The 25,827-nt window shown below is 56.6% G+C and overlaps 1 protein-coding gene across 8 annotated transcripts in view; it reads right to left on the minus strand.

The window, feature by feature from the left end:
• Positions 1-339: 339 nt before the first annotated feature.
• The window catches only part of SGSM2 (small G protein signaling modulator 2), a 45,755-nt gene continuing 20,267 nt past the window's right edge, over positions 340-25,827 (minus strand). Inside the window, exons 3-25 of one of the 8 annotated variants that reach the window (XR_013535417.1) lie at positions 19,608-19,770; positions 19,144-19,305; positions 18,825-18,892; positions 18,578-18,723; positions 18,123-18,257; positions 17,451-17,575; positions 16,979-17,046; positions 16,586-16,746; positions 16,303-16,429; positions 14,632-14,766; positions 10,747-10,900; positions 9,959-10,023; positions 9,612-9,757; positions 9,023-9,151; positions 8,562-8,744; positions 5,973-6,359; positions 5,585-5,709; positions 5,033-5,115; positions 4,783-4,892; positions 4,220-4,316; positions 2,134-2,301; positions 1,494-1,909; positions 340-1,107 (exon numbers count right to left, since the gene is read on the minus strand). Coding sequence is in view for 4 of the 8 variants with exons in the window: in XM_035299379.3 (XP_035155270.1) it covers positions 1,821-1,909; positions 2,134-2,301; positions 4,220-4,316; positions 4,783-4,892; positions 5,033-5,115; positions 5,585-5,709; positions 5,973-6,359; positions 8,562-8,744; positions 9,023-9,151; positions 9,612-9,757; positions 9,959-10,023; positions 10,747-10,900; positions 14,632-14,766; positions 16,303-16,429; positions 16,586-16,746; positions 16,979-17,046; positions 17,451-17,575; positions 18,123-18,257; positions 18,578-18,723; positions 18,825-18,895; positions 19,144-19,305; positions 19,608-19,770 (3,029 nt within the window). In the remaining 4 variants the exon portion in view is untranslated. Of the gene's footprint in view, positions 1,910-2,133; positions 2,302-4,219; positions 4,317-4,782; positions 4,893-5,032; positions 5,116-5,584; positions 5,710-5,972; positions 6,360-8,561; positions 8,745-9,022; positions 9,152-9,611; positions 9,758-9,958; positions 10,024-10,746; positions 10,901-14,631; positions 14,767-16,302; positions 16,430-16,585; positions 16,747-16,978; positions 17,047-17,450; positions 17,576-18,122; positions 18,258-18,577; positions 18,724-18,824; positions 18,896-19,143; positions 19,306-19,607; positions 19,771-25,827 lie in introns of all 8 variants that reach the window. The other 7 variants (XR_008481435.2, XR_013535418.1, XR_008481436.2 and 4 more) reach the window with 7 other exon arrangements.

Consider the following 25,827-nt stretch of genomic DNA (forward strand, 5'->3'; position numbering starts at 1 on the left):
CCACAGCCATAGGGGCGGCTCCTTCACCACCAGCTGCAGCGGCCTCGTCAAGCTCCAGCTTCTCCCTGGTCAGCAAGACAGGCAGGGGGTAGGGATGGGACAGGGACCTTCTCTCATTCACAGGCTGGAGGGGCCAGCATGACTCTTGAGGTCCCCTCAAGGGCACTGAGTACCTGAGGTCTGGCTATCACCCCGAATTCCTGACCAGCCCATACCCCCCAGGCTGGAATGCCACTCTCTTGGAAACTTTTGTTCTTTCTGCCATCCTTGCCCTTGGGGGCTGCCAACCGTGGAGCTTAAAGAGGCACACAGTCTTATGTCCAGTTGCAGAGGCTCATGTGTTGACAAATGCTGTTTATTGGTCTGTTATACAGAAGAGTATAGTTTCTGAGGCAAAAAACATACACTCTGCTCCTCACAAAACCACTGAGTCACTAGGGCAGGCACACAATGGCCACACGTGCTTGTTTGAGGCCAAGGACTCATGGACAACAAAGATGGGTAGTGGGGCAGTCTGGTCCCCAGACGGGCTGTGCAGTGCCTGGGGCAGAATGGGGCGGACTGTGCTGGATGTAGAGGGGCTGAGGGCACTGTGTCATGTTTCTAAGATGCAGAAAGACTGCTGGGCTTTGGTGGCTGCTGGCAGGCCCCAGCCCAGGACAGAGCCTCCAGGTCCGAGGGCAAGGCCCAGCCAGTACATACTGGGGTGGAGGAGGAAGTGGGGATGGGGAGCAAGCAGCATGCCTAGGCCTGGGGGCAGGAGCTATGCCCTTCCTGGCACCCCCATGTGCCAGCTCCTGCAAGGGGGTTTCTGGGTTCCTAGGCCTCTTGGCATCCTGAGAAGCAAGTGGAAGGCAGATAGCCTTGCTTCTCACCAGGGACAGACAGGGACACTGATGCATCCCCTGCCTCCCTCAGCTCCAGGGACATGGCAGACGCCTGTGACAGATGATGGGCAGCCCTAGAGCTGTGGCCTGTCCCTGAGAGGAGGCTGTGACCGAACTGTTCCCCACACAGTCACCCTGGGATCCTCAGAGAGAGTGCTCCGGCTGCATTCCAGATCTTCCACTGGCAAGAGAGCCACTCACACAGTTTTCAGAGAAGTATCTAATGCAGAATGCAAAGTGGGATGGCAGGAGCGAGGCCATACAGAGATGCAGGGGTACACTGGACAGGGACGGGAGGCCCAGGGGGCACCTCAGGTGGCCAAAGGCAGTGGCAGTGCTGCTGAGGTGGGCTGCTCCCACCCAGGGCCCACATCTTCTGACTGCCCCAGACTCTCAGGGGAGGGGCCCAAAGGAGGCCCAGGTCTCCTGCACCCAGACATGTGCCCACACTGGCAGCAGTTCTGGCTGCTTCAGCTGGGGCTGGTAGGACTGCAAAGGGACCCTCAGAAGGGACACAGCACAGAGCCTCTCGCCCTCTGCCACCTCAGCTAAGTAGGGCCCAGGCACTATCGCCCCTGTTAATCCTATGGGCCCAGGTTCACTCACGGGCAACAGTCCAGGCTGAGGCTGCAGGTGGCAGTGGGGCTATTCCCAGATGTCTGAGAGGGGATCAGAGTAGGTGTGTCCCCCAAGGCGGCTGCTCCCTCCTGTCTCGGCCCTGATCCAAGGGCATCCTGGCCCCTGACTTGCCCTGCGAGGTCAAGCACTGCCAGGAGTCGGAACCCAGGCTCGCAATCTCTTTGTTAGGAACAGAGCTCAGTAGGTGGGGTCGGTAGTGGCAGAGCCGTCTGGGCTGTGGTGGCCCTGCCCCTCTTCCTGCCGGAGCCCAGGGCCCGTGTCCAGGCTCTGCACGGCTGTGCCTCCTGGCCCAGCTCACTTGTTCTCTATGAGCATCTGAACCTTGTGGACGAGGTCCCGGGCAATCCGCAGGATCTGCTGGGCATCGTGGTGCTCAGCACGTTCTGGGGGAAACAGGGAGAGCTATAAGGAGACCCAGAGAAAGGGTGGCAGGCTCGGAGGTGACCAACTGCCCTGCTGTCTCCATCTGCTCTGTTAGATTCCTGAAATCCCTGCCTTTGGGGAAGGGCCCTTAGAATTCCTGAGACCCCTCCAACTCTGGGCCGGGCAGAGGTGAGGTCTCCACACGCCTGCTAAGGGCAGCCAGGACGGCTGGAGCAGCTCATACCGTTGAAAAACTTGATGATGTCAGTGAAGTCCATGTTGTTGTCGCGGATGATCTCTCGGTAGGCCTCCACCAGGGCCAGGGCGATGAACAGGACGAAGTGCTCCGACGAGATGTGCCTGGCTGCCCAGATCACCTCCCACACCGCAAACACATCCTCGTACAGCAGTTCTGGGGAGAATGAGGGGCCGCTGCTCGCTGCGCCCAGCCACATGCGGGTAAAGGCTGGGACTGGCTGGCTTGGCTGGCTGCTCATGGGCCTCAACATGGAGCCAGGTGAGGAATCAGAGCTTGAGGGGCCAACATCGTGGGATTCTCGCCATGACACAGAGCCTGGCTCAAGAATGGGGGTGCTATACCCCACATCAAGGCCCATGCTTTTCTTGGGTCATGCCTAAACACTGGGCCTGCAGACTCTAAACCTGCACATTGGCCGAGCATCTCAACCACCGCAGGCCTCCCAGCTCGGTGCTCAGGAACACTTGGGCTTCAAAAAAGTTCCCCAAACCATTACCTATGAGAGTGGCAACTGTCAACCCTGGTGGCACTTAAGAATCACCTAGGGAGATTTTGTTTTCTCTTTATTTTTATTTTTTTTCCGAGACGGAGTTTTGCTCTTGTTACCCAGGCTGGAGTGCAATGGCGCGATCTCGGCTCACTGCAACCTCCGCCTCCTGGGTTCAGGCAATTCTCCTGCCTCAGCCTCCTGAGTAGCTGGGATTACAGGCACTCGCTCTCTTTAATTATTTTTATTTTATTTTTGAGACAGAGTCTGACTCTGCTGCCCAGGCTGGAGTGCAGTGGCGTGATCTCAGCCCACGGCAACCTTCACCTCCACTACAGGTGCCCTCCACCACGCCCAACTGACTTGTATTTTTAGTAGAGACGGGCTTTCACCATGTTGGCCAAGCTGGTCTCGAACTCCTGACTTCACGTTATCTGTTCGCCTTCGCCTCCCAAAGTGCTGGGATTACAGGTGTGAGCTACCGCACCTGGCCTAATTTTTTTTTCTTTTTGTTTTTTTTGAGACGGAGTCTTGCTCTGTCTCCCAGGCTGGAGTGCAGTGGCTCAATCTTGGTTCACTCCAACCTCCATCTCCTCCTGGATTCAAGCGATTCTCCTGCTTCAGCCTCCTGAGTAGCTGGGATTGTAGGCGCCATGCCACCATGCCCGGCTAATTTTTGTATTTTTAGTAGCGATGGGGTTTTACCATGTTGGTCAGGCTGGTCTCGTACTCCTGACCTTGTGATCTGCCCACCTTGGCCTCCTAAAGTGCTGGGATTACAGGCATGATCCACTGCGCCTACCCTAATTTTTTCTTTCTTTTTTAAAAATTAAAGACAGGACACACACACACACACACACACACACACACACAAATTAAAGACAGGGTCTCAGCAAGGCGTGGTGACTCACGCCTATAATCCCAGCACTCTGGGAGGCTGAGGCAGGTGGATCACAAGGTCAAGAGATCAAGACCATCTTGGTCAACATGGTAAAACCCTGTCTCTACTACAAAAAAAAAAAAAAAAAAAAAATTAGCTGGGCATGGTGGTACCTGCCTGTAGTCCATCCCAGCTACTTGGGAGGCTGAGGCAGGAGAATCACTTGAACCCTGGAGGTGAAGGTTGCAGTAAGCCAAGATTGTGCCACTGCATTCCAGCCTCGTGACACAGCAAGACTCTGTCTCAAAAAACAAAAACAAAAACAAAAAAAACAGACAGGGTCTCACGCTGCTTCCCAGGCTGGTCTCAAGCTCTTGGGCTCAAGCTATCCTTTCATCTGGGCTTCCGAAAGTGCCAGGATTGTAGGCGTGAGGCACTGTGTCTGGTCAGCAAGCATTTCACAAGACATAGGCCCAAGTAGCCACAGTTATTAGTCTGGGGCTAGGTGGGGCCCAGAGTACTGGTGGTGGTTTTTTTTTTTTAATCTTTCTTTAGTTTTTAATACTCTCTTATCCAAACTGGTCGTGTTTTTAAAGCTCCCCAGGTGGTTCCAAGGTACAGTTAGGATTGAGAACTGTTGGCTTTGGGAAAGAGGGATCTCTCACTGCCCCTGGCCTCAGCCCCATATCCAACCCAACCCTTACCTCTCTTAAAATCCAGCAGGAACCAGCGGTAGCAGAAGTAGAAGTGGGTGTAGTCTCCATTCTGATGCATCAGCTCAAACAGCTCTGAGTCCAGGATCTTATGTGGGTGGGAAAAGAGAGAGAGTCTGAGCCCTGAGTCAATGCTGCCTCTCTGGCCACCACTCATCCTCCATGCCCAGGGACGAGGGATCCCAGAGCTGGCTGCGGGCCTGTCTTCCACTGTGCCCCAAGGCGCACTCTCCCCGAGTCTCCCTGTGGAGGGTGGGTTGCTCCCTTCTGCCCCTCCCATCACCTGCCTCTCTGGGCTGTATCATGTTTAGAGTTACATGATTTTCTGTGTATTTGATATCATCAGCAACCCCTTCTATTTGCCAGAACTTTCACGAGCATGAGCATTCACACACTCACACACTCCTCCTCAATTTGTGACACTGAAATTATGTGTTTTCAAATGAAAGAATTTGACATGTCAAGTGTTTCTGGAATGCTCCCTGGCCTTCCTGTGGATGAGGGGTGAGCCCAGCACTGCTTGCTCCTGTGCCCATGGATGTCACCAGCCTCACCTGGATGAGGGAGCGCATGTTGGCAAAGTGCATGTCCATGGCGCCTCCGTTGGGGAAGTTCTGGCTCATCCTCTTCATGAGGTGGCTGAAGCAGCTGTAGACCAGCTGATCTGAGGGAAGACAGGCGTGAAGCTGGCAGGGCAGGGGACGAAGGGGACAGGCCGGCTCCCATTCCCACACTTCCAGACCTGGACACCCTCTTTTCCCTTCTCCAGCCATTTTGGAACCCTCCACATGCCTGATCTCTCACCATTATCGAGGGTGACCAGGAGAGGCGCCAGCAGGTCGCACATGCCCTGCACATAACCCATGTCCAGGTGCTCCCACACGTAGCTGGAAGGCAGGGACAGTCACTGGGGCTATGCCCCACCCTCCCCTCCCTTGGGATCCCTGGGGAGACTGTGGCTTCTGGAGCCACCCGCTGCTGCCTGGAAGTCAGCCTTTCCACAACCCTAAGGCATGGACTGTGCACCCCACACACAGAGAGACAACTGGGAAAAACCTACGGGCCCCCAAGGCCCTCAGGCCTTAGAGAGACAGGGCTGTCATGCTGGGTATGCAGGGCAGGGTGAGGAAAAGCTTCCTCATGAAGTGCTGCTGAAGCAGAGGTCTGTTAGATCTCTAAGAATGAAGAGGGATTGGGGAGGAGGACTGCAGGGAAAGAGCCTTCAGGCAGAGGGAGCCAAGTAAAATTCAGGAGCAGGAGAGAGAAGCAGGGCACCTTCCAGACCGAATGTTTCAGAGTAATGGAGGCGGGGCAGGGTCCGCCCCACCCTGAGCCCCACCCCACCCCGCAATGCACCTGCACATGATGTCTCTGAGCCTCTCGAGGTTGGGGGGCGTGAAGTACCAGTAGTTTCGGTCACACCTCTGCACATCCTTGTCTATGCGGTGCAGGTTTAAGGCCACAGTGTCCAGTAATTCTATCTGGAAGAGTGGCAGGCCCTCAGGCATGAGACTGGCCAGCCGCTCCCAGGCTGGGGGCAGGAGGTGATGTCCCAAGAAGTGCAGCCGAACAGGGACCCCAGAGACCAGGGCCAGTCCTCTGGGGATGCCGAGAAATGGGCTCAGAACTCCCTTCCAGGGCAGGCAGGGCATCCTGCCCTCCACCCAGCTAGCCCTTCCCCAGCTCTGAGATGGCAGGAGAGTCTTGGGCGACGGGGAACGGCACCTGGGGAACTTATACGCACAGTGTAGGCAGCTGCACACACAGCAGAGAGCTCCTCCCCTGCCTCCAACTCTCGGGCCTGAGAAAGCTTCTCCTGGCTGGGATCCTGGGGCCCTGAGAAAGTGTGAGCTGTAGGGCCGGGCCCACTGGAGCCTTCTTCCCCACTGCCATCCTCCTCTTCGAAGCCCACGCTCTGCCCCTCATCCAGGCTTGACTGGATGCCCGAGGCCATGGAGTAGTTGCGAGAGGAGGGCAGTCCTGAGTCTGGAGAGTCAAACTCCACCGAATGCTGCTGCTCCACCGTGGCGGTGTCCGGAGTCCTGGTTCCTGCTTCCTGCTCAGACTTTGATCTGGAATCTTCAGAGTCCTGGGGCCCTGGGGGCTCCAGATCATCCACAGAGACAAACACCTGGTGGGTGAACACACGGCGGCGCCCACCTGCACTCCAGCACCTTCCCACAGCCCGCCTCCTCCTCAGGTCAGAAGGGAGCTGGAGCGCAGAACTCCACACCCCTCCCCGCCCACCGCCTCCAACACTGTCGCCACAGAGCACAAGCCAGCTTCTGACGCAGCCACCAGGCGGAGGGAAATAAGGCTCTGGTCAAACATGAAGACCCTGTCTCAGCCCTGCCTGCATGAACAGCCCCAGGTCTTCCTGTGGCTACTATGGGAAGAAGCGGGGACTGAAGGACGGAGCACTCAGTGGCCAGCTTGAACTAAGTCTCCTGCTACAAATGCCTGAAGTCCCGAGACCAGGAGAACGTCCTCAGTGTTTTGGAGTGGCTGCCAGGACACCCTGGTGGGGAGAAGGCTAGAGGTTTTAGGAAGAACAAGCTTTTCCTTATTTTCAGTATTGAATGTTCAGCAAGAACAGACAGGAAAGTTCTGTAGCAATACCTAGTCAGTTTTGTTAGCCTTCGGGCACTGCAAGGAGGACTTAAGAAGGAAAAGCAAACATTCCACCTACTAGAAACCGTCTAGCACCACAGACAGAACATGGGAAAGGAAGAGACACAGGCAGAAGAGACGTTTTGAATTTTTCTTTCCCTGTTTTGACCATGTAGAGAAAGTGATGCTGAAAGTAGTTTCTACTGTGGGCAAGAAGCATCAAGTGCTGGGTAGGGCCAGTTAGGTGGCCACTGAACACTACCAGCAAGGAAGGCTGCTGCTGTTGGTGAGCTCAGCAGCTGGGCACCAGTGCAGACTGAGATTCGTACAAAACCCAAAGCCACAGAGAGGGAGAATGTGATCCTGAATAGGGGATTAAGAACAGAGCACATGGGAAAGGAAAATGTGCCTTGTTCTATTTCTTTTTTCTGTTTTTTAAAATTCATTTATTTCTGAGGCAGGGTCTCACTCTATGGCCCAGGCTGGACTGTAGTGGTGGGATCACAGCTCACTGCAGCGTCAACCTCCATGGCTCAAGTGATCCCTCCGACCTCCGCCTCCTGAGTAGCTGGGACCACAGGCACACACCACCACACAGGCTCATTTTTGCATTTTTTGAGGGGACGATGTTTCACCATGTTCCCTAGGCTGGTCTCGAATTCTTGAACTCAAGCAATCCTCCCACCTCTGCCTCCAAAGTGCTGGAATGACAGGCTTAAGCCACCACACCCGGACAGTTATATTTCTTAAGTCTTGCTCAACTTATGTTTTCTGTCAATGTTAGTAAGTATCTAGTAAAGTAACAAGAATACACAGTATCTAAAGAGACAATTTTAAAGGAAAAAATTAGCAAAAGTATCCTTAAAAATGAGCCGAGATCGCGCCATTGCACTCCAGCCTGGGTAACAAGAGTGAAACTCAGTCTCAAAAAAAGAAAAAAAAAAAAAGAAACTGAATCAGTGTTGGATGGGCCAAGCAGTCATAGTTTAGTATTTGCTGTCTGAAAGGCAGGAGTGATGCCAGAAAGGGCTACAGCCTCCCCTGCTCTGAACCGGCTCCCTTCCCCTGCTCTGAACGGGTCCCCTCCCTGCTTTGCACGGGTCCCCTCTCTGCTCTGAACGGGCTCCCCTCCCTCCCCTGCTCTGAACTGGCTCCCTTCCCCTGCTCTGCACGGGTACCCCCCTTGCTCTGAATGAGCTTGGCACAGTCAGTTCTGTAAAGTGATAGGCAACGTCGGGGGGAGGAGGGATCTTGCCAGTCGACACCCATAGGGCCACTCTACGGGCTCCTGTGTTTTCAGGCCCCCAGCTCTCAGAAAGCCCCTACAGTCAGAGAATATGGGTGGAGAGAGGAAACTGAGACCCAGAGATGGGAAGTCCTTGCCTGGAGACATTCATCCAGTCTACAGTGATCTGGGATTAGAACCCAGGGCTGACTGTTGCTAGCTTTGAGAGGGAGCCTCCCTCAATCCCAAAAGTCCATCTTTCCCTGTAGTTGGCTGAAACTGAGCAGCATGCACTCTCACTTTATTCCTACGACACCCAGCGAAGCAGGCAGCCGAGGCACAGCCAGCTGTTTTCAGTCGGAGAAAATGAGACACAGGCACACTAGGCCTCTCAGAGCCCCACGCGTTCCCAGAGGCCAGGCTGGTGCTCAGGACTACTGTGCATGAAATGCGGGTGGGCCCTGGGACCCCCAGCACCCCTGGGCCCGTCTGGCTCACGTCGTTGCTGATGGTGGAGTCTCGGTGGATGAGGTGCTGCACATGGCTGTCGATGCTGCTCCCGGAGGAGAACTTGGTAAGCGTGGCTGGGTGAGCCTCCCGCTCCCGCTGCCTCACCACCACCTCGCAGGCCTTCCACTCTGCCAACACCTGATGGTACCTTGCTGCCACCGCTGCATCTACCTGTACTCAGACCACATCGGGACCATGGGGGAGGCGCACCGGGCCTCCTCTTCAGGAGCTGGGCCTGCACTGGAGCTTGGGTCCTGAGTCTCAGAAGCTGGGGCGGCTGGAGACTCAAGATGGGCCTCAGGGTGAAGACGGTGGCGCTGCCCTGCTAACGCTTTCCCCTGCCACACCTCTTTCCAGCTGGGAAGGGGCTGAGGCTTCCAAGGGCCCCTCCCTGGCATCCCTTGGCCCAGCTCCCCATCTCACGAGCCCCTCGAGACAGGCTCCCTTACCTGTTCCATCTCCTTCTTGGTCATGCCGAACTTGTAGTGGCCGAGCAGAAAGGGCCAGACGTCCCTGCGGATCTCGTGCTCCACGCCCCCGTAGTACACCTGCCGCAGCAGCTCCAACTCCTTGTAGTTCTGAGGGAACCAGGGAGCTTGACTGTGCAGCCTCCAGCCATGGAGACCCAGCTGGGTGAGCCCCATCCCATGGAGAATGGGCCGTGGTGGCTGCTGAAGCCCAGGCAAAGCCTGCTTGGGGGTGGCCACCTCCTCCCATGCCTTGGCTCACAGCTGGATGAGGTCTTGTTCTGCTCGCCTTCCTTAAGGGGCAGGAAGTGGAGCCGGGACAGACGCAAAGCTTTGCCCAAAGTAACAGGGCGATGCGGAGGCAGCTGGCCCCCTCCTGGGTCAGCCCCATACCCAGCTGCATGAGACTCTGTCAGGAACCCGGTCACCCCATGGCGTTGGCCCTGGCTGTCGGCCGTACCCACTGCCACATTTTACCCTGACTCCCATCTGGTCCACGGCAGGCCACGCCGCCCTCACTCCTGCCCGCCCCAGCTCTTAGCCTGTGGCCCCAGAAACCCAGGGTGGGCACCTTTTTGTCCTTCTGGTACTTGCTCCACACGTCCTTGGTGAGGCCTCCGGAGGCTCCTGGGGGCCAGTCAGGTGGGATAATGCTGTGGTGCACCAGTGCTGACAAGTGGGTCCGCACCGTGTTCAGGTGGCGGCAGTGCGCCAGCCCTGCAGGGGCAGCAGTGGGCAGCAGCAGGCTGGGACCCGGGCCGCCCACCCCTGCCTGCTACAGCCTGGCTCTCCGCCCACTCGCACTCACTGCCCGGCTCTCCGCCCACTCGCACTCATGGCCCGGCTCTCCGCCCACTCGCACTCAGGGCCCGGCTCTCCGCCCACTCGCACTCACGGCCCGGCTCTCCCCCAACTCACAGCCGTAGAAGGCCCGGGACACGATCTGCCGTTTCATGCTTTCACACAGCAGCCTGAGAGGCAACCTGTGGGAACAACCGGGCTCAGCCAGGAGAGGCAACGGCTCTCTGGTGGGAGAAGGGAGAGAAGGGGGAATGTCTGGCCTGGGGTAAGCCACGCGGGGAAGGTGCTGGGAGGAGGAGCCGTAGCACAGCAGCCTCAGCGAGGTCCCTGCCTGCCACCCAGGGGAGAGCAGTGGTGGGGTCCCCACCCACCCAGGGGTCTTGGTCAACAAACTTCACCTATGTGAATCTTCCTTTCCTCATGTGAAAAATGGTGAGAAGCACCAGAGGGTCCTCAGGATTAATAAAAGACGAAGTAACAGGTAAAAGAGAACACCTCCCATGAAAGCCACTCCCTCGCTGCCCTGGCACACGGCAGACGGCTGACGAGTGTTCTCACATGTATGTGCACACTGGGAAGGGGAGCTCACGAGTACTGAGCCGCGATGCTGTGCCAGTCACAATGCTGGGCGTATGCATGGGCTCTACCTCCTTCTGTGCTACCTTAGGCAGCAAGGGGTATCATCCCCATTTTTTCAGATGAGGAAACCGAGGCTTGGAATCGGAGAGGCTCACAGTAATTCAGTCACTCGCAAAAGTCACATGGGCAGCAAAAGTGAAATCTGAACCCAGCTCTGCCCAACTCCAGAGGCCACCCTGTGGTGCAACTGACATGGCCCTAGGACGGATGAACACACAGGTGGCTGGATGCCCTGACAGGAAGCTGGGGCCCAGCCCCACACTCACCGGTCAGGGACGCAGCTGCAGCGGCTGGGGGTGGTGTATGGGGAACTGCTGGAGAAGCAGGAGAGGCAGGGGGAGCCCTGACTGCACAGGGCCGCCAGCTGCCAGGCTGGCAGGCTGGGCCCAAAGCCCTGCATCTCGATCATGTCGCTGGCATCTGAGGGCAGGAAGGGTGCCACGGTCAGGGCCCAAGAGGCCTTCTCTCCCAAGCCCCCTGCAGCATGCCCACCTCTGTGCCCAGAGCTGCAGCATGAAGTCACCCACTGGTGAAAAATCACGAAGGTGGGGCCTGCCGGGTCCCGAGTCCAGAGATGGAAATGGCAGGGAGAGGGCGCCTGATGCTGCCCAGCCTCCAGCAAGCCTGGGGAGGATGGCGGGCGTCTTTCTGTGTGTGCTGAGACACCTGGACTGAGTATTGGATGACCGTGGCTACCTATATCTCGCGACCAGCAAACACTTGCTTTTCTAGAGGGAAGGGAAAGAAAGAGAAGGAACGACAAAGACCTGAGCTCCCTAAAATGCCACCAGCTACTCAGCCTTCAAGGATTCAGCCTGGTCCTCTTGGCAAACTCTGAGATGCCCAAGAAGGTGTTTAGAATGCTTCAAACTCTGAACCCTCGCCTCCAGGGGAGTCCCCGCTGTCCAAAGCCCTGAGGAATCTCGGAGTAGCCTACTCTGTAGGCCTGGCTCTTCTGAGGGAGTCTACATCTGGTGACCAGTGGCTTCGGATGAACAGTGCCCCGTGTCCAGGCCAGGCACCCCGGACAGATGGCTGCCAGCTCACACGGGTCCTCTCTGAGTTCTGCTCCGTCCCTGCCTAGCCTGAGAGCACTTAGTATGGTGGCCTCCCAAAACCACAGTGGGAGCTGGGAGGACACGCACGATTTTGGGGCTGCTAGGCCACTGTGGGATGGGGTGGTGCTGGGCACAGAGACCACCGTACAATGTCCCAGTCAGAGAAGAAGGGGCCCTGGTACAGCCTCAGAAGATGACTCCTTGGACACAGCTACACTGCCAGCAGACACCTGCTCAGCCAGCCCCAGTGGCCTGAAGTAGAACCCAAGACCTTTGAGAGCTTCCAGGGCCCAGGTGAGGCAGGGCACTGCTGAAGGGGGATGCTGGCAGGCCCAGTGAGCCACAGAGATGGGCAAAGTTGAGAGAGGAAGTGTAAGGACTCGGAGGTGATGCCAGGAGGGAGGGAGAGAGTGGAGAAGAGTTGGATGGATGGGGAGGGAGAGCCATGTGTGCCGAGCAGAGTCCTGCCAGCAGCGGTTTTCTTGGCTGCCTCCCCCTGGGGCCTGGAGCAGGCATGGGCCTGGCTTTGGTGGCAGCCAGACTCTGGCTCTGGGTGTGCCTTGGTGGGGAGGGCTGGGCTGAGCCCCTTCCAGTCCCCTCAGCGGTTGCCCTGTCTGGGCCGCGGCTCTCTTCCCAGACCTATGGCTGGGATCTTTGCAGGTATCTGGCCCTTCAGCTCCGCCAGGAGGCAAATTAAGGGAACACACTTGGTGAGGAGGGGCTGCGGCTCTGGGAGTGAGGGAGTTGCAAGCCATGCCTGAGACTCTGGAAGGAGGGGAGGGGTGAGTGGAGGTGGGGTGAGGCGGGAGCCCAGCTCGGCCCTCACTCAGCAGGCAGGAGACAGGAGGGCAGTCCTGGGAGGAGCCAGGGTGGGAAGAGGCCAGGCAGGCAGCAGGCAACAGGCAGGCAGGCAGGGAGGGCAACAGGGGTAAGGGTGGGGTGGGTAAAAAGGAAAGTAGCTCATGCCCAGAAGGCAGGGCCCAGCCAAGGCAAGTCCTGGGTCAATGCTCTTCACCTTAATTCTCCAGGAAGGAGCTGAAGCCGCCAGCGTTTGAACACTGTGTGAAAGCCCAGTGCAGCAGCTGGAGCTACTGAGCGACTGGGAGAGGGTGCAGGCTGGACGGGGGCTCTGCTGGGTCAGCGTTGACTCTGACTCTCTCCTCTGAGCATGAGGAAAGTGTAAAGCAGGAAATCAGGGTGGGTGAACCCCACAGCCCCTAAGATTCCGAGTGAAAGGTGCCTGGCCTGGAGCAGAATTAGAGTGAATAGCATCTCTGCTCTGTGGGGAGGCAGCAGGAAGAGGAAGGGAAGAGGAAGAGGGAGAGGAAGTCTGGACACCCCGCCACTGATTCACATGCACAAGTCAAGCATGTTGCAGGCCTGGAAAGCCCCAGCTGGCAGAACGGACTCAACAGTGTTGTCATTATGGACTGAGTGGCCCGCTCCCCACACCTGCTGATTCTGCTCTTCGCCTCATCTCCTTTCCCAAGTATTAGGGGCCCAGAATCTGCACACTGGTTGGCCTAGCCCGAATTTCTTGAGAAGATGCACGGATAAGCCCAGAGGCTTCTGGACCCTTGGAAGTGAGCCTGGAAGTTTCTCTGATCCCAGAGGCCTCAGTCTTAAGACTAGTCAGGGACAGGCTTTCTATCAGCAAGTCTGCCAAGGGCTCCGGTAGGCCCCTCCAGCCTCCAGCCTGACTGCCAGTTCGTGGGGTAAGAAGTGGCTCCTTGGATCCCCTCAGACCTCAGCCTCCCCACTCTGCTCAGTCAGTTAACTGGAAATAAGCAACACCCCCAAGTCCAGGTTTGCAAGGAACCAACTGGCAGGGGCGATAAACACAGAAGAGGGATGCCCCCGCCTAGGCCTGGCCTACAGGCTCATACTGGAAGGACAGGGAGGGAGGGGGCATGAGGGCAGGCTTGTGCGGAGGGTGTGCTGGGTGTGTTCTAAGCACAGACCAGGTTGCCCTGCCTGCCCGGAGACTCATTAGTGCTGACTTAGTGGCCGAGCTAAGGAACTGGGCTTCCTGGCAGAGCTCTGTGGAAGCATCAGGGAGTGTGGCATATTCTGAGGACATCCTCTGCAGGTGGGGGAAAGGGAGAAGCAACTGATTTTGTGGCATGGGAGTGGGTGGGAATGGGAAAGCTCCCACATCTCTGGGAGAACTGGCCTCAGCCTCTTCCTAGCCAACCCTTCGTTGAGCACGCAGCCCAGCCCTCACAGGTCGCCCAGCTGACTGCTTGCTGAAGAGTTGGGCTCCCTCCCTACCAAGCCAGCTCTGTGCTAGGAAAGATGGGTGGTGGGCAGAGGAACCCTGAGGGACTGAGGGCACTGTCACCTCCAACAAAGCGGATTCTCCATTAGTGGACCCTGAGGGCCATGGGGACGGGAACACATCTGTCTTATATCCCTGGCCTAGGAGAGAAGGCAGAGCTCTGGCAGAGTGAGAAACTTGCTAGAAACCATACAGGGAACCAGGGCAGAGCTGGGCAGGAATTCATGTCACCAGGCCCTGAGCCCAGCTCCTTCCTGGACATCGTGCTGCAGCTACTTCTAGATTTCATGCCTACTGGGGGCCGAAGGCCTCCTGGGGAAACTGAGCCCTGGGGTTCATCCCATGGCAGCCCTCACTGTCCACATGACCTGCCCCTGCCCCAGGAAGGACCCGATGCCTCTGTCCTATTTCTGTTAAGTCAGGAGTCAGAAGCGCCAGGCCCAGAGGCTGGTCTTCCCAAACAACAGAGAGAAAGGAAGGGGCCTCTGTTGCATTTGCTAGTCTGACCCCCAGAGCAGGAATAGGCTCCAAGAGCCATTCAGGATTCCCAAGGGGGCAATGAGCTAACGAGACCTTCTATGAGCACATCCTCCTCGCAGCCTGGAGCCACCTGCCCTGGGCCAGCCCTTCTTCTTGCCAGCACCTATCTGGCCTCCTCCGGCCCTCCCTGATCTGCCTCCTGATGGAAGGGAAGTGCCCTGGGTGCAAGTCCCCTAATGCCAACACTGCCGTTCCAGCCCCTGCGTTGGGTGGCAGGTGGGCCCGGGAGGGAGGGTGGGGGACAAGGTGGGTCAGGGAGGGGGAGGGATAAAAACCTTTCATCGGATTGGGAGCTGTGAGGTTCCGCGAGCAGATCATTGAGAGCATCGCGTGCAGTTTATCCTCCTCTTCCTCATCATCGTCCACCGAGGCCGCGCGGCTGGCCGCTAGGTGGTGGTAGTTAATAGTGACTGCTCAAAGAGAATAGCGAGAGGCAGAGGCATGAGGACCCTCATCCCTGGGCAGGAGGGACTCCCTCCTGAAGGTAAGTAGAGTGGAGGCTGGGTCGTCTTGAATCTGCAGGGCACAGAAGAGGGAAAGGGAGGGGACCAGACAGCTCTTTGGGTGATTTTCTTCGGGGAATGTGGAAGAAGGGGAGGGGCTGGGGCAGTTGCAGAGCCCCACTCTTCAGAAGCACCTCTCTGGAAGAACAGAAGAGAGAGAATGGAGGGGGATGTGAAAGATGGGGGCTGTCTGGGACAGACTGGCAGCTCAGGAGATCGTTGGCCCTAGCAGAGGCTGGGCATGACAGCGGGCAAATGGGTCCTGATGTTCTTTAGCTCCTGTCAGGCTGGACCAAATCTGAAGATTGCTCCAAATCCCTTTCTTCAGACTCTAAATTCCACCTTTTCCCCTCCCAGGAAAAGGAAAGGGTTTTCTCAGGGCTGTCCTCAAGGAGCCTGAGTCGCTTGGTGGCCTCTGCTGCTTGGTGCCCTGGCTTGCCCTTGGGGAAGTGGTCCTTGAAGTGACCAGAATAGGAAAATACCAAAGACTGAAGAGGGAGGGGCGGAGATGGGAGAGGCTAAACTCAGCACCAGCCTGAGATTAAGCGCCAAAGATGCATCCCCTGCCAGGTGCGTCTTGGGGGAGGGAATCCCTGCCGTGAGCCTCGGAGCCTGGCGGAGCTAGCTGTGAAGTGGCTGAGTGTGCAGTCTGGTCCCTAATACAGAGACGACTTGTTGACAACTTTTTGGCACAAGTTAGGAAATTCAGGGAGTGGGTGGTCTGGCTGACAATAAACACTGGGCTGGCAAATTCCCTGACCTTCATCTGTAAGAAAAGCAAGCCTGGCCCAGTGAAACCTCAGCAGCACTCTGACCAGAAAGGGAATTTTGGTGTTGGTAGATACGCAGATAGACAGACCCCCTGGGCCCAGGGGTGTGTGTCTAGGGCGGGGCAGGACCCACCAGGGCCAAGCCACCTTTATACCTGCCAGCCCCCAAAGTCCCCAGGCAGCCTCGAGTCTGTGATGCGACCTGCTGCTTCAGCCTATGCTCATCAGTAGCTGGTTTCAGGAGGGCTCTGGCTTCAGGGGATCAGTGGACAATTTCCACCATCCAAAAGGAAGTGCTGATCCCATCCCTGGGCTGTCTTGTGGGGGTCGGGGAGCAGGCGAGGAGCAGTGGAGGTTCTCTACCTTCTACTTCTAGTTTCTCCCTGAGTTTTGCCCTGGACAGGGTCTGAAAGGATACCTAAGTAGTGGTGGCTAGGCCTGCTGAGCCAAGAGTCCTGGGGTGGAGAAGTAGGGAGGATAGCTGGGTAGAAGAGACACACTTTTGCAAGGCAGTGTCTGTGGGTCAAAGCTCCAGCGGAGAGGTAAGTGGGAGCCTCTCGGGTTAGCTGGGCCTTGTCAGTGGACCCTGCCTGCTGCCCTCCTGGGTGACGCTGCACTCCCCTGCCTCCCTGAGCATCTTCCTTTCTCCCCAGGATGAAGTTGCGATACTCACTGTGCTCGTGCCTGTGGCCGGGGTAGACGATCCGGAACACATAGTCCATGGCCCGCCCCATGCCCATCTCCTCCACATCTACCGAGCGCAGGCTGCTTCGCTTCCGAAGCTTGGGAAACACCTTCCCCTGTGGAGGGAGTGGGAGGGGGTCAGCCTGTGTAGGGCAGAGTCTCAGCTAGGGTTCCACGCCAGGCTGTTCCTCAGAACTCCACGTGGGGAAGGAGAGGGGGCGGGCAGAGCAACCCACACACAGCCCTTCCCCCAACGCCTCCCACCAAGTTACCTTCCCCTGCTGGGTCCACAGCGGGGGCTCTAGCTGTCCCCGAGGCAGCAGCCCATTCTCCAGACAGGACAGAAAGGACAGCAGGTGTCCTCCCTGTGGGAAGTGCAGTGGCGGCCTCTGGATGCCATCCTGGCTTACCAGCACAAGCGTGCCACCGCTCTCTGCGGGTGAAGGCAGGAGAGGGAGGCTGAGGCCCTCTTTGGTGGTCATCACAGCCTGCCGGCCAGCACCCCCAAACTGGGTAGGAGGCAGATGGCTGGGCTACAGCATGGCCTGGGAGTGCCATGAACAGGGATGGGAGGATGAGAAGTTTTAATGGCCCCATGCACAGTCTGTGGCTGGGAGAAGGCAGCCCCTCCCTTCCCGCCCAAGCTGGGGACAAGGCAGGCTTACTTTGCTGGTGGCAGTGGATACAGACGACCTGGCTGAAGGGCACCACCAGGGCATAGTCCCAGTAAACGCTAGGAAGGAACCAGACTGGTGTCACCATATCCAAAGACCTGCCATCCTCCCTTCCTTCCTTCCTTCCTTATCTCCTGGTCCTACCACAGCATAAAACTACCCTGAGGATAGGAAGAAGTGCACCCAGCCAGCCATGTCCCGGAGATTCGTGCAGCCTGTTCAGCACGGGGACAGCTATTGGTCTCAGTCGCTGAGAGCTTGGCTCAGACAAATGTCTTCATGCCCAAGCTTGGCTCTGTCCTAGAGAGCTTGGCAATCACGCCAGGCAGCCACTCCATGCTATCTTGGCATCCAGACAGAGAGTGAGGTTGGCCTCCTGGAGCAAGGGGCTTTCTCCATCCCTCTGCCTGAGGTCAAGCCCACTCCCTGCCCTTGCTCCTGGGAGCAGGTCCCAAAGCCCAACCTCTTTTCCAGCTCGGAATCCCCCAGGGTCCCGTTCATGAGCTGGTTGGGGGTCCACTTCAGAGTCAGGCTGTCTGCAGACTGGTGCAGGGAGAGGTAGCCAGGGACCGCCTCCATGTCCTCCTTCTATAGCGGGAGATAGCAGAAGACAGAGACGGTAAAGGGCCAAGAGGCTGTGAGGGATGGCCTGTGAAAAATGAGCTCCTGCTGGGAGGAGGGGAGGCCCAGCTAGGCTACTCATGTGGTCCTGGACTAGGGGCTGGGCAGGAGCGTGGGGAAACAGGACCCATGCAGCAAATCTGGGCACATCCTTCCCCTGCTCAACCTGGGACCACTGGCTCTCTCCTGTCAGCCTCCTGGATGCCAGGTCCATTCCAGGCCTGCCATACCCAAGCTGGGGATTCACCTCGTCTATTGGCTGCCATTCCTTGCCCGTGCCCACTCAGCCAGGCATAAGTCATATGAGGCAGGGAGTGGGAAGGCTGGGGCCATTCTCTTTCTCTCTTGTCCAGCTCCTCAGGAAAGGAGCAGCCATGGCCTAGAGGCTCCAGTTGTCTAGTTCTGGGGCCTTCAGAAGAGGGAGGCTGGGGCAGGGGTGCTGGGACTGAGCTCTAGTTCTGGGTCCTTCGGAAGAGGAAGCCTGGGGCAGGGGTGCTGGGATTGAGCTTCCTACCGGCTGTACGAGCACATGGTTCTTGCCGTAGAGTAGGCGCGTCCTAGAGTTCTGGTGCAGGGACTCCACACACTCACGGGCGCAGGCAGCCAGCCTGTCCTCTGGTGCACTGCCACTTGAGTGTCGCTTCCCGATCTGTGTGGAAGGCCTGGGCTGAGCCTCCAGCCTTGGGGCCTCAGGGCTTGAGAACCCTCAGGCTTCCATGCTGACCCTCTCCAGCTGACCCCAGGGTCCTTCCTGCTCCCAGTTAGCTCCCTGACCCCCTCTGCTCTCCAGCCACAGACCAGCAGGGGCTCCTGACATTGCTGTTGTTTTATTGTGGGTTTTATTGAAGGCTCTTCTGAGGAGGCCGCTACCTTGGGGCATCTCCAAGGCCTGTCCTAAAGAGAGGCCGGTTTCCTGTCCCTACATGGGCGTAGCCCAGATGAGTGCAAGGCGTGGGGAGGGGCACCTACCCCTAGGGCTGGGCGCTTTGCAGGGGAGTCCTGGCGCATGGGCAGACCCCGGATGCGGTGCCTCTGGACCAGCTCATCAGCAGAGGGGTCAGTCCAGTAGTGATCAGCTGTCTTGAGCTTCGTATATTCCAAGGCACAGGGTCCCACTGTTGGGGCAGGGACAGCCAGCTCTGACGATGCTCCCTCAGTTTTTGACCCGACCCCCACACCATGGGCCTGGCACAGGCCCCTGTGCTCTTGGGCTCACCTAGAAGAGAGGCCAGGATCGGGCCGAACACAGGGTCTGCCAGCAACGCCTCCTTCTCGTAGTACTTGCTGCTGGGAGATAGACAGGGTGACTGCCAGGGCTCCGGGACTCATCCCAGGGCAGTAAGGCTCACCAGGTAGGGATGTCCCCAAAAAGACCAGGTTCATCTCAGTCTGGGAGAAACAGTGAGTCCATTGTGGGGCATGGAAGGGGCAGGGAGATGGGGACGTGCCTGCAGGCCATCAGGGATGGGCAAGCATCCTGAGGGCGAGGCTGAGGGACGTCAAGGAAGGAGCTGTTTGGGGAGTGGGGCAGTCACCTGCAGTTTTCCGCCAGGTATTGCACAACCTTGTCCAGAACTTTCTCGATGAGCGCCGTGCGTACCCATATGTGTTTCAGGGCCTGAGGGCTGAGGGCCAGGGTCTTCCCACTGGCTGAGCCCTGTCTCTGCAGGGCCTCCTGGCTGACCCCTGAGGGTTTCCTGCAAAGGTAGGAGGGCTCCAGGACTGCAGTGGTCTAGGGGTAAACCCCAGAATGATGGCATCAGGAGTGGAGCTTGGTGCCCAAGATGGGAGCCCAGAGAACTGACTGGCACTGGGAGCTGAAGGAGGGTATAGAGCCTTGTGCCTGAATGGAGGCAACCCCCACCCTCAGGCTGATCCCCCATCCAGAAGTTCTACAAGGAACAGGCCCAGGAAGCCAGCTTCCAGACGGGCTGTCCTAGGAAGCAGCACTTGCCACGTGGGAAGAGCCAGAAGGAGGGAAGGGGCAGCTGGGGCTCACCTGCTGTCTACCTGCTGCTGCAGCTCCTGCACCTTGTGGCAAATCTCCCCGGCCACTGGGTACGTCTTCCCCACCTTGGTGAACAGGGCTGCCATCTTGTCACTGTGCAGGAAGCCAGCGGCACGGCGTCTCAGCTGATGCAAGAGGCAAGCCTCCACCGCACCTGGCCACAAAGGAAAACAGCATCTGAGCCTGGCAAGGATAGGGAGAAAAGCTCCTCCGCCCCATACCTGCGGTGAGGCAAGGGGTAAGGGCAAGCCCTGACCCATGTTAGAACTAAGGGCAGGCCAGGGAGATACCCTGGCATCCTCTGAAATTACCCTCCCCTCCCTCTGTTCCTGCCCAGGGCGAAAAGCTAGGACATGCCGAGCTGTCCTTCGCCCTTGCCCGGTGTGTACAGGCGTCCCATATTCGGCATCACACCTGGGGCCACGAGGCCCAAAGCTCCCCGCTCAGGGCAGCATGAGTGGCTCCAGCCCTGGCAGCAAGCACAGCACCCACATGATGGGGATGTGGGGAGCTATGGACTCGGGATCCCTTCTGAGGGTACAGGTGATTCGGCTGCTAAGGAACAGGCTCTGAAGGAGCTAAAATATTGATGACGTCACTGTAGAGATTGGACCCACCAGCAGCCGCTGGACTGATGAGCCCAGCAGCTGAGAGCAAGAGGTTTCTCTCTTCCATACTAGGAAAGCTTCCCTCCGTTCAGTCATATTTTAGGGTTAGACTTAGTCTCTGTCTGGACCCAGAGTTCCACAAACCCTGCAGGGAAGAAGGGCTTGGAGGGAGATGGTGGGGAGTTGCCTTGGACCATACAGACTCTAAAAATATGAGTGCGTATGTGTGAGGAGGGGCTGCTACGTTATTGAGGCCAAGCTAACAGTTTTACAGGTGAGAAGGGAAAGGCCCAAAAAGGGGAAAGAATCCATCATAGGCACAGAGTGGCAGAGCCACTAGGATGAGGACCCAGGGCTCTGAACCTTGACCCGAGCCCCTTTCGCCACCTCCAAGTGTGTCTGGTTGCGGGCACCATGGGAGAAGGAGTGCTTTCTTCACACCGACTGAAAACAATGAGCTGTGCTGGAGACAGAGAGTCAGACAGAACGGGGTCTGAGCTTGGCACGGTCACTTGCTCTAAGACTGTTTTGTTGTCTGTGAAATGGGAAGACTTTTTTTTTTTTGAATGAAGACTGAGTGTAACTCACAGAGTGTAACTATCTTTGCTGGAGTGTAACTATCTTAGCTCACTGCAACCTGAGCCTCTTGGGTTCAAGTGATTCTCCTGCCTCAGCATCCTGAATAGCTGGGATTACAGCTGCATACACCATGCCCAGCTAATTTTTTTATTTTTGTAGAGACAGGGTTTTACCATGATGGCCAGGTTGGTCTTGAACTCCTGACTGTAAGTGATTCACCGGCTTCGGCCTCCCAAAGTGCTGGGATTACAGGCGTAAGCCACTGAGCCCGGCTGAAATGGGAAGACTTCTTAGGGCTAGTGTGAGAAGTTACATGAGACAGAGGATGTGAACTCCCTCACATGGGGTCTGGCTCTCAGGAGGCATTGTGTCTGTGTCAGTTCCTGCCTCTTCACCCTGTCTGTCCAGATACAGTTCTACAGCAAACCTCCAAGAGCTGGGTTTTTGCAGGATCCCTGACAGGGAGAGGAAGAGGATGCCCTGGAGAGAGGATCCAAGGCTGCCCCAGAAGTGGGTGGAGACACTCCTCTCTTAGAAACGGGGAAAGGGCTGCATGTGGTGGCTCACACCTATAATCCCAGCACTTTGGGAGGCCGAGGCGGTGGATCACGAGGTCAAGAGATTGAGACTATCCTGGTCAACATGGTGAAACCCCGTCTCTACTAAAAATACAAAAAATTAGCTGGGCACGGTGGCGCGGGCCTGTAATTCCAGCTACTCAGGAGGCTGAGGCAGGAGAATTGCTTGAACCCAGGAGGCGGAGGTTGTGGTGAGCCGAGATCACACCATTACACTCCAACCTAGGTAACAACAGCGAAATTCTGTCTCAAAAAAAAAAAACTAGCTGGGTGCGGTGGCAGGCACCTGTAGTCCCAGCTACTCAGGAGACTGAAGCAGGAGAATCACTTGAACCTGGAAGGGGGAGGCTGTAGTGAGCTGAGATTGTAACTGCACTACAGCCTGGCAGAGCAAGATTCCGTCTCAAAAAGAAAGAAAGAAAAGAAAAGAAAAACAGGGAAATTGAGGTCTGTCAATTTTTTTTTTTTTTTGAGACAGGGACCCACTCTGACACCCAGGCTGCAGTGCAGTGGCACAATCTCAGCTCATAACAGTCCCAGCCTCTGTGGCACAACTGATTCTCCCACCTCAGCCTCCCAAGTAGCTGGGACAAGAAGTGTGCACCACCATGCCCAGCTAATTTTTTAAATATATTTTTTTCTAGAGACAGGGTTTTTCCCTGTTGTCCAGCCTGGTCCTTCGGCTCAAGCAATCTGTGTGCCTCAGCCTCTCAAGGTGCTGGAATTACACACCTGAGACACCAGGCCTGGCTCCTGTCAAGTTTATTTTGAGTAGTACTGTTAGAATATGAAACCTTGAGTTAGGAAAGAATTCAGTAACTGACTAGCAATCACTGCCGATCAATGAAGGAGTTTTGTTTGGTCCTCTCTTGGACTGAAATCAAGAAGGGAGAGTTGCTGTCGCTTCCGGCCGGAAGGCCAGGCCCGCGGCCTGCGCCCACAGTCCCCGCCCGCCCACCCGGGCCGCAGCTGCCGCCTTCTCACCAGCAGTCTCGGTTGGGGCACTTGCCCAGCATGTGCCGGCGGCAGAAGTGCAGCTGGTCGCAGGCCTGGCACTCGCCGCGCTGGTAGCGCGCGCAGAGGCGCACGGAGGACACGGCCACAACCCTCCAGGCGGAGGCGCCGCCGCCGCCTAGGCCTCCGGGTCCCCGAGACCCTCCTGCGTCTCCACCTCCTGCAGCAGGAAGCGCTCGGCCCGGCGCGCTGCAGCACATCCTGCAGCCTGGCCTCCGACAGCTCCACGTGGCCACGCAGGTCCCGCAGGAACATGCGGCGCCGTGGGCGCACAGCACCTTGAAACAGGGTCTCCCCATGTTGCCCAGGCTGGTCTTGAACTCCTCAAGCGATCCACCTGCCTCCGCCTCTCAGAGCACTGGAATTACAGGCGTGAGCCACCCCAAGGGGCCTTGCTAAGCTCTTTTGGAAGGTGGCTAGTCTGAATTGAGATGTGATGTAAGTGTGAAATACACTAGATTTTGAGGGCTGAGAATGAAAAAAAGAATGTAAAATATCTCATTAACTTTATATAAATCACAGGTTCAACTGATAATATTTTGGATATATTTGGTTAAATAAAATGTTTCGACAAAAAAAAAAAAAGAAATCAAGAAGGGAGAGAGCTGCCTGGGCCAATCTGGAGGGCTGCCAGCTCAGCAAGAGCATCCCAAGGCTGGGGAAACAGGCAGGATCCCTTCTCCTCCTGAGGGCCTCCTGCCAGAGCTCTTCATTGCTCAGATGTTGGAGGGTTTTATCTTACAAGACACGACCTTTCCTTCACAGTGTATCCATGCATTTATGTGCACATGTGCATGCAGACAAATGTATGTGCACCTATCATGTGTGTATGGGCATATGCACACCTATCATGTGTGTATGGGTGTATGCACACCTGTCATTTATGGGCGTATACACACCTACTGTGTGTGTATGGGCATATGCGCACCTACTGTGTATGGGCGTATGTGCACCTATCGTGTGTGTATGGGGCACAGGGGATGATCTTGTTTTGTTTTGAGATGGAGTCTTGCTCTGTCACCCAGTCTGGAGTGCAGTGGCATGATCTCAGTTCACCGTAACCTCCACCTCCCAGGTTCAAATGATTCTCCTGCCTCAGCCTCCTGAGTAGCTGGGATTACAGGCACGTGCCACCATGCCCAGCTAACTTTTGCATTTTTATTTAATTAATTGATTAATTATTTTTTAAGACAGAGTTTTGCTCTTGTTGCCTAGGCTGGAGTACAATGGCGCCATCTCGGCTCACTACAACCTCTGCTTCCCAGGTTCAAGTGATTCTCCTGCCTCAGCCTCCCAAGTAGCTGGGACTACAGGTGTCTGTCACCACACCTGGCTAATTTTATATTTTTAGTAGACATGGGGTTTCGCCATGTTGGCCAAGCTGGTCTTGAATTCCTGACCTCAGGTGATCTCCCCACCTCAGCCTCCCAAAGTGATGGGATTACAGCCTGAGTCACTGTGCCTGGTCCACATGCTCCTCTCCATGATCAGTCCCCCTGGTCCGTGGAGGTCTCGTGTGGCCCTAGGATACATAGGGTCTTAGTCTCTCTGTGCCTGTGGGAAAGTGGTGATCATTTCCTGGGGTTGCTCTTCCCATTCAGAGTGGGGAGAGAAGCAGCAGGTGGCACAAGTCCTGCAGGGGGTCACGTGCCTCAGGGCTGTGACTAATGGCAGGGATAATGAGTCATTCGATTTCCCACCTTCCCTCGACCAATCGAAAAGGCAGCCAGGCCAGGGGACTGGGGAATGGCAGCCCCAGTATTCCCAGGCCTGGCCTCGCCCACCTTCCCAGCCAGCCTCTGCCCACATGTATGGGGTCCTCCCTGGGGGAGAGGAGGCATTCCTGACCAGTCACCTCAAGTAGTGAATACTGAGAGAACCAGACATCACACTCAGTCTCCTTTGGCCTCCTGGTCCCTAATCCCCTTTTGTGAAACCCAGCCAAGGCGCCAGGCAGCATCTGAGGAAGAAATCCCTCTCCTGCATCCACTTTGCAACAAAGACCGGTTAGGCCAGTGGCCCAGGCAAGACTGACTCAGCTCTATGGGCTCCAGCCAGCAGCTGTTCACCCTGCACTTGTCCTGCCCATTCCCACCAGGTGTCCCCCACCAAGAGCCACATGCAGCCAACATGTTATCATGTGCGGTGTCTAGGCAAAATAATCATCAGAACACCATTACCTGAGAGCCATTACCCTAGAGGGCTTTGTGGATGGACTTCTGGGGCTCCAAAGACCCCCTGAAATTGAGAGCAATTTGAATGCAAATTGTTGGTGTGCTCTAGAATGATTAGGTAAGTGCTTTTTGTCCTGGATAGTGGGTCTGTGCTTCTCAGCTTCTGACCCAAAAAGATTAAGAACGTTTTTTTCTCAGGCTGAACTCACTCTGTTGCCGGGGCTGGAGTGCAGTGGTGCAACCGCAGCTCACCGAAGTCTCAGCCTCCTGGGGTCAAGCCATCCTCCCACCTCAGCCTCTCAAGCAGCTGGGACTACAGGCTTGTGCTACCAAGCTTGGCTAATTTTTCATTTTTTTTGTAGAGACTGGGGTCTGGCTATGTTGCCTAGGCTAGCCTGCAACAACTGGGCTTAAGTGATCCTCCCACCTCAGCCTTCTGAAGTGCTAGCATCACAGGCGCCCTGAAGCCTGGCTCTAAGACTTCTGAGTCAGCAGAGACCTGGGCATTCTCACTGATGGAAACAGGTGCAGGCAGAAGGACACGCTGTCCCACAGTGAACACCACACTCAGAGCTGCCTGCAAAGCCAGCAGCAAGTGTTCTTCCCTGGGGGGTGTCCACAGATAGACTGAGGCGGGACTGTTACGGACCCTTCCCTAGGGAGGGTCCACATGAAGGCCTGTGCCCATTCTCCCCTTCTCACTGGCCTGGAGCACCAGGCCCAACTCCAGGGCCTCACTCCCCGTACTCCTCTCTCCCCAGCTCCCACTACCACCCCAGATCCCGCTACCACCGCAGCTCCCACTATCACCCCAGCTTCCAGGGTGGAGGGTGGTGGTAGGAAGCACTGGTAGGCTAAAGCACCAGGTGAGCTGAACCCACCTACCTGCTGACTGAGCTGTCCAGCCCCAGTCTCCCACCTGTGAAGGCTTCAGGACCCTGATCCCGTGGGTCCCAGCACCGCCTACGGCCACCCTGGGTGCACCACAACAAGGTGATAGCCCTGGCATCACTGGGCTCATTTCATATGAGAAAAAAACGTGGACTAATTAATAAAAACCAACACTGGTTGGCATGAAGAGGTTTGGGCAAATAATCAAAATGGAGAAGAGAGAAACTTTAGTGGCCGGGCACAGTGGCTCACGCCTGTAATCCCAGCACTCTGGGAGGCTGAGGTGGGCAAATCGTCTGAGGTCAGGATTTCGAGATGAGCCTGGCCAACATAGTGAAAACCCGTCTCTACTATTTTATGTTATTTT

This window comes from Callithrix jacchus, chromosome 5, assembly GCF_049354715.1.
Source record: "Callithrix jacchus isolate 240 chromosome 5, calJac240_pri, whole genome shotgun sequence".
NCBI lineage: Eukaryota > Metazoa > Chordata > Mammalia > Primates > Cebidae > Callithrix > Callithrix jacchus.